The sequence below is a fragment of the Crocodylus porosus genome, unplaced genomic scaffold (genome assembly GCF_001723895.1).
Source record: "Crocodylus porosus isolate Cpor-Errol unplaced genomic scaffold, CroPor_comp1, whole genome shotgun sequence".
In the NCBI taxonomy this organism is placed as follows: Eukaryota; Metazoa; Chordata; order Crocodylia; family Crocodylidae; genus Crocodylus; species Crocodylus porosus.
The window spans coordinates 4231905-4248004 of record NW_017728935.1 but is presented as its reverse complement, the minus strand read 5'-3'; the positions used below and the strand labels follow the sequence as shown (position 1 = coordinate 4248004).

The following is a 16100-nucleotide window of genomic DNA, read 5'->3' as shown; positions in this document are numbered from 1 at the left end:
AAGACAGAGATGGGATTTCTGGTGGTCGGGAGGAAAGGCAGAGACAAGGAGCCTTCTCCGTCAGTAGTGAGAGCTGTGGTCTGGGATGTGGCAGGTTCAAGGCCTTGCTTTGTGTGCTGTGGTGAGTGCCGTTGCTGCTGGGAGTTAGTGAATGGTTTCCTTTGCTCTAGTTCAGCGGAGCAGCTTCAACAGCAGTAGCTGGAAGAAAGTGGTGGGGAGGTGGGAAATCCATTTTCAAGTCCCTGAATTAGGTCTGAATTAGGCCAGTCAGGGAGTTGGACATGGCCCTGCCACGTTCCAGGTGACAGTCCTCCTCATGGGGCTGTTGGTTGTTCTTCACGGGCATTTCAGGTGTTTCTTCTTCCATGGACATAGAAACCCCGCTTTCCTCTCTGTTATGGAACGACTTGTTCCCCTTCTTACGATCTCTGAGATTTCACACTCCCATCTTCTGCTTCCTCGGCAGGTTTCGATCGCTATTTCACCAGCCGGACGCTGGACAATAATCGGCGAAATATCTGGTTTGCCGAGTTCTGGGAGGAAAACTTCCATTGCAAGCTGAGTCGACATGCGTTGAAGAAAGGCAGCAACATTAAGAAGTGCACAAGTAAGGGCCAGAAGGGTGGCTGGTGGGGAGCGGGAAGGACTTGGTGGTCTAACAGGGACACCACCAGAAGGACTGGGAGAAGAGGCCGTTTGTGACTGCAACAAGGGGAGCAGGGCATACAAGCACCGGTCTCCCAGGATGGATGGGAAGACAGAGACTCTGCGAAGATAGCTGGCAGTAGCCTGCTAGGAGAACTGGTGCAGATGGAGGTGGCCTGGTGGGGCTGGGAGGAGGGTAGGGGTTTGTTGGCGGTTGGTGGTACTGGTGCATGCAGGTGAGGGGGATGATGGATAGACAGTAGGGCTGTGCAAGGCTTTGGACCGTGCTTCAGATCCGGAGAAGCTTCGGATGCTTTGGCGTCTGAAGCAGCATGTCTGGATCGAAGCGCCGGCTTTGTTAGGCTTTGCAAAGTGCTTCAGAAAAGCTTCGGAGCCGCCTCGGCGAACCGGCCATAGGGTATAATGGGGAATCAATGAAGTATCTATAATTTTATTGGTTTTTGTCTGATTTGGATGAAACATGTAGGGGTGGTAGCCTCTACTAAGCATGCAGTCTGACAAGTTTCAAGAAGATCGGTGCACAGGTTTAGGGGAAACTGCACCCCAAATTCCTGAAAGCAAAACCCATGTTGCATGTATGTGTTACACCCCAGGGGGTGAAAACTGCAGGGCCGGTAGCTCTTGCTGAGGCCACAAAACCTGCCAAGTTTCAAGGAGATTGGTGCAGGGGCTTGGGGGGAACTGCACCTCACGCTGAGGACCAGCAAAACTCGTAACATAGGTGACCCTGTGCGTGTGAAGGCACAGCGGGCTGAAAACTGCAGGGGAGCTCGGTGCAGGGGGGTTCTGGGGCCCTGCACCCCCAGCTGCTGACGGACAAAACTCGTGCCATGGGTGCTGGTGGGACTGACTGTCTCTGTCTTGGGGCAGTTGATTGTCTGCATTGATTATTAGTTTTGCCTTCAAGCGTTTGGGGTGCAGTTCCCCCCAAGCCCCTGAACCGATCTTTTTGAAATGTGGCAGGCTTCATGCCCTCAGTAGAGGCTACCACCTCGGCACGTTTCACCCAAATCGGACAAAACCCAACAAAGTTATAGATGTCATTGACTCCCCATTATACCCTATGGCTGGATCCCCGAGGCGGTTCTGAAGCTTCGGAGCCGCTTCGGCTGGATCGAAGCGGGAACCCGGTCCGGAGCTCCAGGTCGGATCCCTGGCATCCAAAGTGGCTGGATCTGAAGTCAGCTCGAATAGCTGCCGACTGACACAGGCCTAATGGACAGACTTCTCTGTTCTGGATGGACAGGGGCAAATGTGGCTCATGCCGGGGGCGGGGATGGCGATCAGGTGATTTATACAGCCCTGTGGGTATCCATGCAGGTCACAGACATGGACTTTTCCCCAGGCTCTTGGATGCAGAGAGGGAAATTTCTGTTCCTCAGACTATCCGAACAGCTGGTCTGGAAGGCAGGGCATTAGCAGAGCACGTGGGCTGCGAAAGTAAGGGGTGCCATAAGTGGGGATTAAGGTGCTTGGCACAGCTCTGTGGTGGGCCTGGTGCTGGAGTACCCTGGTAGATGCTTCTGGGGCACTGGCCGTGCTCTGTGGGAAGCAAAGCGGAGAATGATGCAAGTCAAGATGATGGGGCATTAGCAGGACACTGGAGGCACAGATAGCAAGGGCAGTCGGGGGCAGCAAGGCAAGATCAGGAGACGTTTTTGGTGCGGTGTCTGGAAAGCTATTGACTACCTCATCTCCTCATGCGCTGAAATAACAGAGGACTGTCTTTATGTCGCCCAGGGCTGGGGAAAATGCAGCCCGCGGGCTGGATGTGGCCCGCTGGGCCATTGTATCTGGCCTGCAGGGCTCCTAAAAAATGTAGAAAATTAATATTTATCTGCCCCTGGCTGCCTGTCGTGCAGCCCTCAATGGCTTGCCAAAACTCAGTAAGCGGCCCTCCACCTGAAATTATTGCCCACCCCGATCTAGTCACATCCCCTGAGCTCCTTCCTCCACTCCTCTTCCATAACCTGGGGGGGGGGGGGGCCTTTCAGCTCTTACCCCTTGGGTCTGTTTTCTTCCTGTCATGTGTGTGTTCATTTCCCTTGCACTAATTCTTGCCTTTCCTCGTGCTAATTCTCTCTCTTGCTTGCTTGTAAAATTCCATTATGCTGGCCTGGCAGAGCATCAGCCAGATGCATCTCAGCTCCTTCTTCTGAATCTTTCCCCCTCCTCCCCCCCATTCCCTTGAGAAAACACATTTAAAATGATTTATTCAAAAATGCATTCCGACAGGTTATAGAGTTGCACTGGGCTGGGAGGCAGTGCCACGGAAATGTACCTCCAGCCTGCTCCACGCTCCCATAAAATATTCAAGACATTCATATTACTCGGGGCGGCTCTAAAAATGTTTCGTTTGGTTTCCTCATTCCATCTCTCAGATCAGCCCCGCTGTGTTCCTTATTGCTGCGTGGCTGCCTTTGATTCTTCTCTGAAATGGGAATCGGCAACCAGGAAGCTCTCCAGTCCCCCTTTTGCCCGGCACCTACTCGCAGAGTAATGCTTCCCTCTCAGCTGAGTGCACCAGGCCATCACGAGGGTGTCCTTTGAGGAGGCTGTACACTGAAAACCACATTGAAGTGCAGATCAGAGAGATGCAGGGCTCTTGAAGATTGGAGCCCGTGGGGTGCCCTGGGGGTGGTTGTGAGTGTGGGCGCATGCTCCCATGCGGAGCCTTGTGCCCGCAGTCTCCTCCATCCCTTTTGTCATACGTGGGTGCATTCTAGTGAGCACACTTATGTCCATTTTCAACAGCACACGTGCAAACTCACACATGCAAACTCGCAGGAAGGCATCTTGTGCACACGCTTTCAGACACGCACACCTTTTCGCTTGCCCTGCTGAAATGCACACGTTATTTTGTACATACCTGCCCTCCTGCGTGCACATGCACGCGCGCACACACACACCTGTGCAGATGCATATATCTATGCTTCCTCACCCAGACTCTCCCTGCTGTGCTCAGCAAGGTGATTGGCACTGTCTTTTGGAGGCTCGGATCCACCTAGAGTTTGGGCCATGACACAATTTTGCCAATTTTTGCCTTATTCGTAGGGGGTTTAGCTCTTTCACCCTTTCCTTCCTGTGGGAGAGGCTTGACTTTCCCCACAGGAGGTAATAACCTCAGTTGCCCTCCTGCTCCTGGCTGTAAGCAGCTAATTTCCTACGTGAGTCCCTTTCATAGGCGTTGGCTTTCACAGTGGAGTTGTGCCTCGATCGATAGCACCGAGCAGGCAATTAACAGCCTGGCAGCTGGTGACTGTGTAATCGTGCTGCGTGGGCAATGGAGACAGGGTCTGAAACATGTCTGCCCTGGCTGGGACCGGGCCTTGGGGGCTGTCATCTGCTCCTTCCCGAAGCTGTTCGGTGGAACATGTCAGGAGGTCTCGGCGTGGATCCTTGGGGCAGGGATCTGGATGAAAGAGTTGAGGACCAGCATTTTGGATGTGCCTGTCCCTGTAGTGCCAGAGCAAGAAGCCCCTCAAGGGACTGTCACGAGGGCCCAAGCTGGTCAGCAGTGTCAGGAGACAGGCTGGGGCTGAGCAAAGCATGGAGACTGCACAGCTCTCTCCCTTCTGGAAGTGGCTCTTTGTATGTCTGGGCTGAGGCACATAGGCAGAGTGAGTGGGGAGACGTCCTCTGCAGTCACGCCGGCGCTTGTTGTGTAGGCTGCAGTTCACAGGGCTGCAAGTTTCATCTGCTCTCACCATTCTTGAGACTAGACCGGAGGAAATCCTGTGCTGGTTCAAATAGGTGCAGCACCATAGACTTCACCCAGATATTAGCTCCTCACGAGACAGCTTCCAACCCTGAGGGCACTGTGTACCCACCGAGGTATCGGGTAGACTTGACCCTCATGTCCATGAAGGCCCCTTTATCCCAAGGCGGCAGTGCAAAGGGGCCTTAGATCTGGTGCAAGTTGCATTTATGTTTTGTGGAAATCCATGTCACATGGCCAGGTACAAAGTGGCTTGAGTTTCACCAAGAGATGGATCTGCATTGTCCACCCAGTTGCACACAGTGGTTTCATCATCTCTCCAGTTTACCTCCAGACTCATACCCCTGGCCGCCTCCTCTCACCTTGCTTCCAATGGGTAGGGATCCACAGCGGGCGTAAAGCAACAGTCTTGATGCCAGCTGCGGCCCTGCCCCTTCACCTTCCTTGATCTGTGTGTTCAGATCCTGACCCCCAGATTTACGCCCCCTGCCAAGCCCCCAGCTCTCTCCCGAGTGCTTTGAAGCATGATGGAGCCCACAGATCCTGCAGAGACGATGTGTCTGGCGAGGAGGGTGAGCGAATGTGACAGCGTGGAGATAAAGGAGCTGCTCCAGTCACTTTCTGTGCCCCTGGCTCCAGGACTCGGTATCATTTACATGGCAGCCAGTGTCTCTGGGTTTTCTGTCTTCCCCTCTCCCCCCACCCTTTTAGCAACAACTTCTCGCTGCGTTTCCCCACGAGGCCAAATATTTTCATGGAGCACAATCTTTTAATTGGTGCTGGAGGCACTCGGTTCCCAGCACCAGGGAATCCATCATTTCGCATCTGCGAGACTGCCTGTTTGTACAGAGGCAAGTCTACGTATAAAGGCACAGGCAGAGCCTCCCCCTGCCTCGGCTCTGCCACTCCGGCTGCTGGAGGGACTGCATCCTCCTGGGCTCGGGCCCCAGCATGTGCCACCCTGGGGTCTCTAAGGAGGAAGACCCAGGTGACCCTTTGATTGCATTTGGAAGCTGGGGGGGAGTCAGGGGTCGGTGACAGGACGGGGAGCTTGATAAGGGTTGCCTGCTGCCGGCCTGGGGACGTTGCTGGCCCATCACTCTGGGGGAGAGGGCTGTGTGGGTGGGTGCATGCTTCTCTGCTTTTCCACCTCTTAACCTCGGGCCTTACAGTCCAGGAGGCAAAACTGGGGGTGTCGACCCCGGTATCTGCAGTGAAGACGGTATCGCGTTCACCTGGCAGGCCAAAGGTTTCTGCGCTGAGCCTCGGCTCCACAAGTGTTTTTGTGACACCCCTCCCCCATGGCAGTCTTATCTTCTATCTACGTCCCCTCTTTGGGATAGGGGAGTCTCACCGTCTCTGCCGTGTTTATCCTGATACGTGCACTGGTGAGGGAGGGCTGTGCTACTGCCCCTTCTTCGCAGATGGGGAACGGAGTGGCAGAAAGACTGAGTGATTTGCCCAGGGTCACACAGGGGAGTCTGTGGCACAGCAGAGAATGGGGCCTGGGTCTCTCCCTCGATGCCCCAAGCAGGGCAGGCAGTGCCACTGAGGCATTTTTCACAAGCTTTCACATGCTGCAGTCCGTCCCCTCTTCTGCCAAGTGATGCTAATGGTACCTAATGAGTGGCGTTTGGGGGGAGGAAGTGTGCCAGCCTGGAGCACAAAGGAGGGGAAGACAACGATCCCCATGCCTAACTCTTTCCGGTCCAGGCATTTTGACTGTACCTCATGGTGTGCCACCCTACGACGGACTGCAGCCCTTGCTGCTTCTGCATGTGTGCGTCTCCTGGATGGCTTCTCGCTCGGTGCTGCTCCCGTTCTCCCCCTGCGCAACAAGCATGTGGTGCTGTAAGGGCACAGGGATCCATAAAATGGATCCAGGCCCCCATCTAGTAAGCACAGCGTGCACTTGCACATGCTCCACAGGACCTGAGTCTGCATTCCCTTACTCTGGTGTAAATCCGGAGCGACTCCACCCTGGGGTGATGTGGGTGGGAGAGGAGGATTGGGCTGTGCTCTTCCAAGCAGCTCCCTCCAGCCCCTGACAGCAGAGGATGCCCGGGCTTGGCCGCCACCTGAGCACCCCTCTTTCCCTGACCCCGCACCTGCTCAGCCCTTTCCAGCTCTCACCGGCTGTAGGGATGAATGCAGTAAACAAGGCAAATAGGGAATCTGTCTTGCTGACAGCCCTGCCACGGCAGGGATGGTTGGAGACTCAAGGAGGTGACATGTTTACTGAGAGGTGGGAGAGATTTACTGCGTGCCTGCCTCTGGGTGAAGACAGACAACACCCCATGCTGGGAGACAGGGTGGGAGTTCAGGGCACTCTTGAGCAGCTCTGCATCCCCCTCATTGGGATAGGGGAGCCTCGGAGGGAAAGGGAACTGCCCTAACCCTTGCTGTGCCATGCCACGGGATAACCTCGCAACTTGTGCACAGCTGCTCTCTGTTGAGAGGCTCCATTAGTCCACCCCATTGCACCTGAAGGTTGATTAAGGGCCTGTTTGGTACTGGGCCCAGTTGGGAGGAGCTGGGGGGCTGCCATGCAGGAATGTCTTTGGAGCAGTAGCAAGTGCGAGGGAGCTCAGAGGGGCTCTGGGTCCTTTTTTCGCAAAGGGCTCAGAAAGCCCAGAGCAGGGCAGAGTGGTTTTGACCCTGTGGGTTCCTCTTTGAAATCTCAAATCTCTGGGTTTATCTTGTGGAACATGTGCAAGTGCTTGCACACCTCCCAGAGCAGGTGCTTGCACACCTCCTGGGGCACCCTTAAAAGGTTCCTGCAGCGCTGTGGTTGCAGATCACAGGAGTTGAGCTTAGAGGGGGGTGGGTTATGAGCTCCTTCTCCCTGGGTAATGGGTCTCTGAGTAAGTGGCAGGAGTGGAGTGAGCTGCCGTGGTGACTGGTCCTGGAGAAAGATGCACGAGTTCATGGAGGTCAGTGGCATGGCCTGCATTTGGTCCCATTCAGGAGGCCAGCGTGGCCCCTTCAACTAGCCACCATCTCCCTGCCCTACACAGCTGCCCCCTGCCACTCCCTTTGAAGTGCTTCCTTTCGCTTATGCCACTGCAGTTCCACGATAGCCGTGTCCTGGCCGCTTCCAGGCTGTGCCTGTGGTACAATGTTCAGCATGTGTTGGGCTCAGGAGTTTCTGAACAGCATCAGCTCATGGGGGGGTTGCGATCTCCTCCTAACAAAGGCCGCACACTCCCTTGAACTAATGCCCTCCTGAACTCCAGCAGAGTTTTGGGGAAAGAACATCCCATCTTGATTTACAAAATTTGCCAGCAAGCTGGAGTCTGCCGTAAGCTTTTCCACGGGGTAATTGTTTCACTGAATCTTGTCGTATCGCTGCTGAAGTGAAGAATGCTCGATGTTCAGACTTCTGCTCCCCAGGCAGCTCTCCGAGGCTGTAAGAAAGTCACCCTTTCACCTTCTCTTTGTGCAGCTCAGCAGACGGAGATCCTTGAGTTCTGCATGGTTCCCAGTCTTTTAATCATACAGGAGGCTCCCTCAGAGCCCCCTCCAGTTTCTCAGCATGCTTCACGCGTGCCAGAACTGAACGCACCGTTTGAGTCACAGTCGTGCCAGTGCCAGATGTGGAGGGAACAGAACCTCCCATCTCATTTATCCAAGAAGCACGTTGGGTTTTTTGGCCCCAGGTTTGTGTCCAGCATTCACGTTCATCTTGGTTATCTGTCCTCTGAGTCCCTTTTGGGTGCACTGCTTTCCCATGCAGTGCCCTATATTGTCAGTGGGTGCATCTACATTTGCCGTGATTTAGTACTTCTTGTGGAAGTACTAAAACATGGCACAGTAACCGCCTGTACTGCACTGTACGGGCAGCACACGCTTAGATTTCGCTGCTACATCACAGTCGTGGTGTGCTATAAGCAGGCAGCACACCACGACAGCAAAGTAGCTGTAGCTAGCAATCACGTGTAGACCTGTGTGGTTGCTACATCGCCATAGCATGCCCTATGGTAACGTAGCACGTTCCTACATTGCCGTAAGGGCAACATGTAGATGCTCCCAGTGTGGCTTGCAATCTCTGCTGCTGGATGTACAGCGTTGTATTTGGCCGTATTAGGAAGCATATCGTTTGCTTCTGCCCGACCTACCCAAATGCCTTCTGTCTGCAAGGCTCAAAGTGGCTGCAGTTCTTGGCTCTGCAATTTCTCTTCTCGCCCAAGACAGAGAGGAGAGCAGGCCATGCAACTTCAGAGTCTCTGTCGAGACAGCAGGGGCAGGGAACAGATGCCGTGAAACGCAATGAGCCTGAGGTCATGCTCTGCTGCCCCTGGGGTTTGCTCTCTGGAACAGTGACCGAGGCTGTTTTCACCGGGTCCTTCTCACATCCTCCCCCTGGGATCCTGCCTTCAGTGCTCTGAAGTGTCGTGCACCCGGGGAGCTCTGCAGAGGCAGCCTGGTGCAGAATACTTTTGAACTGTCATCGCAAATGCCAGAAGAGCTCCCTGTACCCCTCTCCCCCCCTCGCGATAAATGTAGCTGAGTATTGCACTGCACCTTTCTCTGACAAGTCGCACCCTAGGCTCTGGGGATGTTGAGACTACGGGGTCGATGCCTGGCGTTGGGAGGAGCAGGACCCTGGGCTCTGTCGCGGGCCTGGGGGGCGGAGTGGTGTCCACCGGTGGGAGCAGAGGGCTGCAGTTCAGGACTTCTGGGCTTTATTCCAGGTCCCGTCCGAAGCCCCACGGGGAGCTCTGTTGAGTCTTTGCATCCCCTGGGTGATATGATAATGGTGCAACTTTCCGCGGACAGTGCCGGGAGCGTGATACAGTGTCAGGCGGGCAGAAAGTGAGACGGGTGCCGTTAGCTGCTCTGAGGGAAGTTGAAAATCCCAGGCGTTAAGCTGTCGGCTTGTGATCGGGGCATCCCGGAGGCTGGATCTTCTCTGAAGGGCTTGTGACTGCCAGCCAACACACTGTGCAGTCTGGCTATAAAGAAGCAGGGGCTGGGCTTGCAGCAGCCACTGGGCTGTCGAAGTGTTTTCAGCTACAAGGATGAAAGTCTGCTTTTGCTTCCAAAGAAGGGTGAGGCGCAGGAGGAAGCGTCCTGTGATGAATAAGACCTCTGCGGCAGGATCCTGAGCTGGTGTGAACTGACATTGCTGTGTTGAAATCAGTGGAACGCTCCTAATTTGCAATAGTATGGGACCTGGCCATGAGTAGACACTTGTGTTTAGGAAAGACCATGCCCAACAATGTTCTGCGCTCCTCATGGCTGGGGTGAGGCTGGGGGGTGGATTGGAGCTGGTTTTTTTGGGCCCAAGCTGGAATTGCTTGCAACGGTGTGAAGGAGGTGAGAAGGATGATCGTATCAGGATGGTTGTGCTTTGCACTTGTTTTGAAGAGGTATAAGTGTGTATGCACAAGGGGAAGGAGGAGGAATCAGGCCGGTTACCAAGCCACTTGGGGTGCTGCACTTGGAAGTGGAGGTCCAGTTCACCAGCCTCTTCGCCAGGAGGACAGGGCTTGGCTAGTGCTTTGCCTTTTTTATGGCAGGAGAATCTGCAGCCACAGGGAGGTGAGGTGGGACAGGCAGGGGATAACACCGGGGGCAAAATATTTTCAGGTGTTTCAGCCTGTCTTGTTCTCGGCATTGTCTGGATCATCTGCCTTTGTATCTATTTGTGGGTTTTGTCACGCCTAGAAGTGCCAACCAGCTATCACGGTCCATTCGTGTTAGGTGCTGTGTATGTGTAGTTACTTACCTGGGGCCTAGAGAGAGCAAGAGAGTGCAGGGGTTGTAGGAAGGTAGAGTTGTGGGATCACGCATAGCGGAAAAAGATGGTGCTTGCCTCGAAGTGCTTATTATTATTTGTGTTAACGACCAAGCAGAAAGGGTGACGAAAATACCCTGCGGTGCAGCTGGGGGAGAGCTGCCCCTACCCGCGCTGTTTGTGTATCCACCTCGTCTCTCCCCCATCTCCTTCCCTCTGCACCAGTGATGGTGTTAACACGGTGCACATTACCTTACCATCCTCACTGCAAATCTGAAAGCCTGAGCATTTCTTTCAGGCCCCCATTAGCGCTCGTGACCCCAGGAAATCCCAAAGGTCAGCAGGCAAACCACACTGTCGGGAGGCGCAAGCTGCTGATCTCTTCATCTTCATACTAATGTAGCATTAAACAAGCGATATTTCAGCCGCACAGCATTAGCAGAGGCAGCTGAAATTCTGTGACATGGCAAATATCCCAGAGACTGTCGTTAAATTATCTGAATTTGTCAGCAAATAAATTATCTCCAGAATGTTTGCTTACCAAATAAACAGAGAGGGGCAACAGCACCTAACAGCAACACAGATTGCAGTAAATAAGCTGGCAGCGTGGTGCCAGCTCATCTCGCTTCTCAGGGGTTTGCGCAAAGGTTTCTTTTGGTGTTTTATGCAGGGCTCGTGCCCTCGAATTTCCTCGTGTGCTTGGAGCGAACCCCAAAACTCTCACGGCGGCTAGGTCCGGCCTGCTGGGTTGTGCTTGGTTTCCCTTTCAGTATGTGTGGTTTTGGGGCCACAGCTACGGTGGGGGAGAATTAGGCTGGCTCTACTGATTTCGACAAAACCGTGTTCTTGTGAATCTGCCCCAAAGACTTGAACGGCACAACACTGATTTCTACCAGCTGGCAATCTGGCTACAAAACGTCACGTGCCCCTTTGCAAGTTCTTTGGCGCTCGTGAGCCGGCCCGAGGACGAAGCCCCCGACGCAGGAAGGCACTTAAGCGCATACTTCGGATTAAAGCCCACTTGTGAGCAGAGCAGACTTGCTGAACTTGGAGCGAAACCCCAGCAAATTATGGGTCGCAATCAGTGGCAATGCTTGGCCTTTTTAACATCCTTTTCTGTCACTGTGTTCAGAGGCATGTTTTCGAGTGAGTTTAGCTGCCGTTGAGGCAGCCGCAGGCGAGTTGCATCCAGGAGTCCCGGTGTGTTGGGTGCCTGGCTCAGCTGGCTGGCAGCCCATCAGTGTCACAGTGGAAGCTGCTCGGCGATGCTTTGCTTGGAAAATCTGGCCCTTACTGTGACTGCCGAGTCGAGCTGGGAGGAATTTGTCAGCTGAAACTTCTCCCGCCAAACAAAACCCTGGTTTGGATCAGATGAAGCATACAGCAGATTTGTGTCACATCCACTGAAATATTGTGCCCCCTAAAAGGAAAAAAAGCTTGGAAAAAAATTCCCATAGTGAAACGTTATGTTTTGACATGTTACCAGTGAAATATTCTGGTTTTCTATTTCTAAAGGCTGGCTTGTCACTAAATTTCCTTCAATTTAATTTAAAAAAAAAAAGAAGGGGGGGAGGGGGCAAGAAGGATACAAACACTGGAAATAAAAACATTTGGTCTGATTTGAGTTTTTATTTCCTCCCCCTCCCCAACCTATTTTATTTCACTGGAAAAATGGGAAACGCTTTTTGTTCTGAATCAGCCCCACGCGAGTCATTTTCTTCCTTGAGTTTTACAATGTGGGCAATAGGGAAAAAAAAAAAGAGCTGGCTTGTTCCCAGTGCTCTGATGGCAAAGGTTGGATAAGGCAAAGTTGTGCCCCTTGTTCTTCCAAGGGTTGGGCTGCGTGTGGGCAGCTGCCTTTGGGTCAGCCTGGATGAGCCATGGGCAGCGCGAGCATGGCTGGGAAACCACAGGCCTGGGAGTGGGAATGCATGCTTGAGCGTGCGAGAAGGGTTGCAGGGAGGTTTTATAATTCAATGAGGGAAGAGAAAATGATCCCAGATAAAAAACACAGAGCTAAGCCTCCTGCAGAGGGGACCACCCCGCCGTTATGGCACACCTTGCCCGGGAGTGTGTGTGTGGGGGGGTGATTTTTTTTGTGTATCTTTGCGTGGGTTTTTTTCTTTTCCCCCTCGTCTTCTTTTCCCGTTTCCTCCCCTTTGTTTTCTCGGGGTGTTTTTTCCTTCTTTTGGTTTCTAAAATTTTCTTGAGGGGCCTCCGATTTATCTCAGCCTTGAAAATTCATTTCAATTACCGTTTACAACCCGCCGACGAGATGCTGCAGTCTCCGTAGTAACAGCAGCCGCTGCGCTTTGATGGGGGTAAAGCCTCTCTGAGCCGGTTCCCCGGTTGTCACTCCTGTCTCTTCTTGTCTGGCTCCTCGTGCCCCGGGACACAATTAGGATGTCTTCAAACTGTTTCTGTTGTCGCTGCTGCTACACGTTGGCCAAGTCCTCTGCTCCTGTAGCTACGGGAGATCAGTGTCCTTTATTGTCTCACGTCACCACCGATTCCTGCTTCTGCCTCGAGCTGCTCGCCGCCTTCTTTCTAGCGAGGCCTCAACTCGGGGTAGGTCCCGCATCCCTCTTGGGGTGTGGAAGCATCTTGTGAAATGTTCCCAAAGGAAACGGGTTTGGAAACGTTTCGAAAACGGAATAGTTTCAGCCCAGGGATGTGCGTACGGCCCTTGTGGTGCTCCGCTTCAAAATTGCTGCAGCTGAATGCAGCGGCATCTCTCCAGGTGGTGGGTGCCACAGGGGTTAGAAGACATCGTGGGGCGTCCTTGGCTGCTTGGAAGAGCGCAGCCCAATTCTCCCCTCCCGTCCGCATCACCCCATGGTGGAGTCGCTCCTGATTTACACCAGAGTAAGGGAGTGCGGACCCTGGTGCCAGGGGATATGTGCAAGTGCCCGCTGTAGGGCAGGGGCAGTGAGGACTCGCTGGTGTGGGGAGGCTTTCCAGTCTCTCACCGGACCGCAGCGGTAGGCAGTGGTGGAGCCCAGAGCGGGGGAGTGGGACACCGCGGCGGCACAGTACGGTAGGCCGTCGCTCAGCCTGCAAGCTGGCCACCCCCTTCTCCCTCCCTGCCCTGTACAGCGGGGGAGAGTGGAGCACTATGCAGTGCTGGGAGATTTATGGATCCCCCGTCCCCTTGTGCAAATAAGAGGAAGGGAACTTGCTTTAAAATAGTACGAGAAGCAAGGATTTTTGTGAGGGTGTTTTTTATCGGACCAACTCCAATGTATGTAGTCCAGTGTGTAAACCTTGGCCCACCGGGGCTATAGCATCACTCCAGCACTGTCAGAGTAGTACTCATGTCAAGCACTATGGTTCTGGAGCATGTTGGCTGCTTTTGCAACGTTTCCAAAGGCACGTACCTTTGCGCAGCTGACTTTTTAAACGTTGCACTTGTTACTTCCGTCACCAACTTTATAATCCTTCCTGATGCATCCCGCAGCTTTCCCTCACCGGTGGCTGTCAGCGTTCCTCGCGCTGGGGGTCCACCTACCTTCCAGCTGGTTAGGCCCTTTCTCCACTCCACCCTGCTCCCATCTGAGCCAGGACCCTTTTCCCGCCGCCTCGCGCGCCGCTTTGCCCCACAAAGACCCGGCAGCACCTGCCGAGGGTGCTCTTGTGTGCAAAGGAGCTGCCGCCCCTTGCTCGTTTCTCGCCTTTCTGCCGTCATGCAATGCGGTGGAGTCAAACGCGCCAAAACAAGGTCCTCCTCCTGCTGCCTCTTCAATAATTCACAGGGTTATGGATACGGACTGGAGCAGAGAGGGCCTATAATGGGAATTGTGGAGAGGAGGGCTCGCCCAGGAGAGGAATCACTGGGAGGGGCCGGGGAAGAGAGGCAGAGAGGGTGCGTCGGGGGTTGCATCTTGAGTCCTTAGCCAAGCAGACAGCTTCAGGCCAGCAGGATTTTCCCAAAGGCTGCTGGCTCCATTTCCGCCCCCCACCTCCCCTTTTACTAGAAAACTAATTAATGGCCTTAGCTTTGTGAGGTTGGATGTTAATGCTGTTCTGAACTGGGCCTGGGGATTTCTGCACGCTCCTCTCTGCATCTGCATAGCAGCTAAGGCCAGGCTGCGGCTGGATGCCGAATACTAACGTGGATGGAGGGAAGGAAATGGGAGGGGGTTGGTTTGGCTCTCATCCTTCATGTTCTTTTGCCTTTTTTTTGTTCCTTGCTGGTCTCCTGCTGATAATGTGCAGGGTTTATTTATTTATTTTTTCTTTCTGCCCAATACAGCATGTATCAGTCAGGAGAACATATGTGAGGATTTGTACTGCGCGCCTCTTGGCTCAGATGATAAAAAGCACCTGTCGAGAGGCTGGGGCTGAGGGAAGTGAGATATGCCAGGCAGTGGACCCAGGCCCTGATCTCAGCTCTGCCTCAGGCTCATTTTGCTGCTGCAGAAGAGAAACTGGGCCTGGCTGCTGGGTGCCTCCGTTTCATGGGGAATGCAGCTTGAGCCAAGGTTGCAGAGGTGCTGCGTGACCGCGGCTCTCGCCGATAGCAGGTGCTTGGGACCTCTGGAAAATCAGGCCGGAGGTGTCTGTGTGGTTTGGGCTGCCACCAGGAAATCGTCCTCCCGCTGCCAGGTGTTGCCATCCCCCAAGCCCGGATGAATCTCTGGGGCTGAGGGGAAAAGCCCATGTTGTGCCAGGAAGGTGGAACCAGATCTCAGTTGCTCTTGTTGTAACTGGGCTGGAAACTAGGGCAAGGCTCCAGTGTGCCAAGGCAAGTCTGCACCATGTGAGCCAGGCAGTGAATATCTCCCTGCACTGGAAAAGTCTCCAGAGATCACCCGCTAGCAGATACCAGGACTGGACTAGCAGGGAGCTCCCCCATGGCCATTTTCCCCACTCCCTGCAGCATCTTCTGTTGGGGAAGGCTGGGCGCCCCCACATAGCTGGTGGTCCTGCCTTCTTCCCTAGCGCATCTCGTTCCAGGAGGGATGGCGACTGCGGCAGCTGGGAGCTTGGACACACAAAGAGAGCTCCTGTACCATTTTTTTCTTCTCCCACTTGGAAGAGAAGCGGGGTCAGGAGTAAGTGGATGGCTGCCCCCTGCCAGCAGCCATTCATTGTTCCCTGCCATGACTCATGCTGGGAGAAGTGGTGAGACAAAAGCCCCAAAGGGTCTGGGGCACTGTCACCTCTGTGCTGGGGAGAGCGGCACTGTGAGTGATTTTGATTAACTCCTGCTGAAAGCCAATGCCAGGGATGTGATTGGAATTGATGCTAATCCTTTCTCATTCACTGCTGGGGAACATAGCTGCGTCCCTTCTCAGAGGGGTGCCTGGCGAGGCTCGTTGAGTACTTGAAAATTAATTATCCGACCGGTAGAACGATGCGCGACCCTGCTATTATAATCAGCAGGGTCACATTCCCTCCGCGGGCCTAATCTACTGAGAGTTTCAAAGAGATTTATTGTGTTCTTGTCTGGAACATGCCATCACAAGACTCTGCTGCCTGATCTGCATTTTCCTGCGCTGGCCTAATTTCCTCTTGGCAAGCGTTTTGGTCCCAGCAAAAGGTGCTGCAGTAACAGCCTTGGAGACTTCCTCTGATCTGTGACAGTGCAGGGCCAGCCGGGAAAGCTGGAGGGCGAGCTCCAGGTGTGCTGTGTGGGCTAATGCAGGTTCGGAGGCCCCCCACGAGGGGTGGCAGGGGAGCTCAGCCTTCATCGTCTGCGCACTCTGCACGCGGCTGGCCATCAGGAGGTCCCTTTGCTTGGATAAGGGTCTTGCAGAAGGTGATGGGACACACGGTGTCTCTCCCAAGCCTGCTGGCTGAGGGTTGTTATCTGAGTCGCGCCTACTGAGATGAGCCATGTGTTCACACAGGATTTCATAAGCCAGCCAGGCAAGGCTGCATAATCGTGCCCAGACACAGCATGCCCACCCATACCTGCGCTAGGTTTAATCTAGTTAGCATGGCTAACAATAGCCGTGTGAACACAGCATGGAC

General features: G+C 54.0%; 1 protein-coding gene across 1 annotated transcript in view; it reads left to right on the top strand.

Moving 5' to 3' along the window:
• The window catches only part of GRM4 (glutamate metabotropic receptor 4), a 171646-nt gene that overhangs the window by 110522 nt on the left and 45024 nt on the right, over positions 1-16100 (top strand). Inside the window, exon 5 of the mRNA XM_019546715.1 lies at positions 467-607. Coding sequence (XP_019402260.1) covers positions 467-607 — 141 coding nt within the window. The remainder of the gene's footprint in view (positions 1-466; positions 608-16100) is intronic.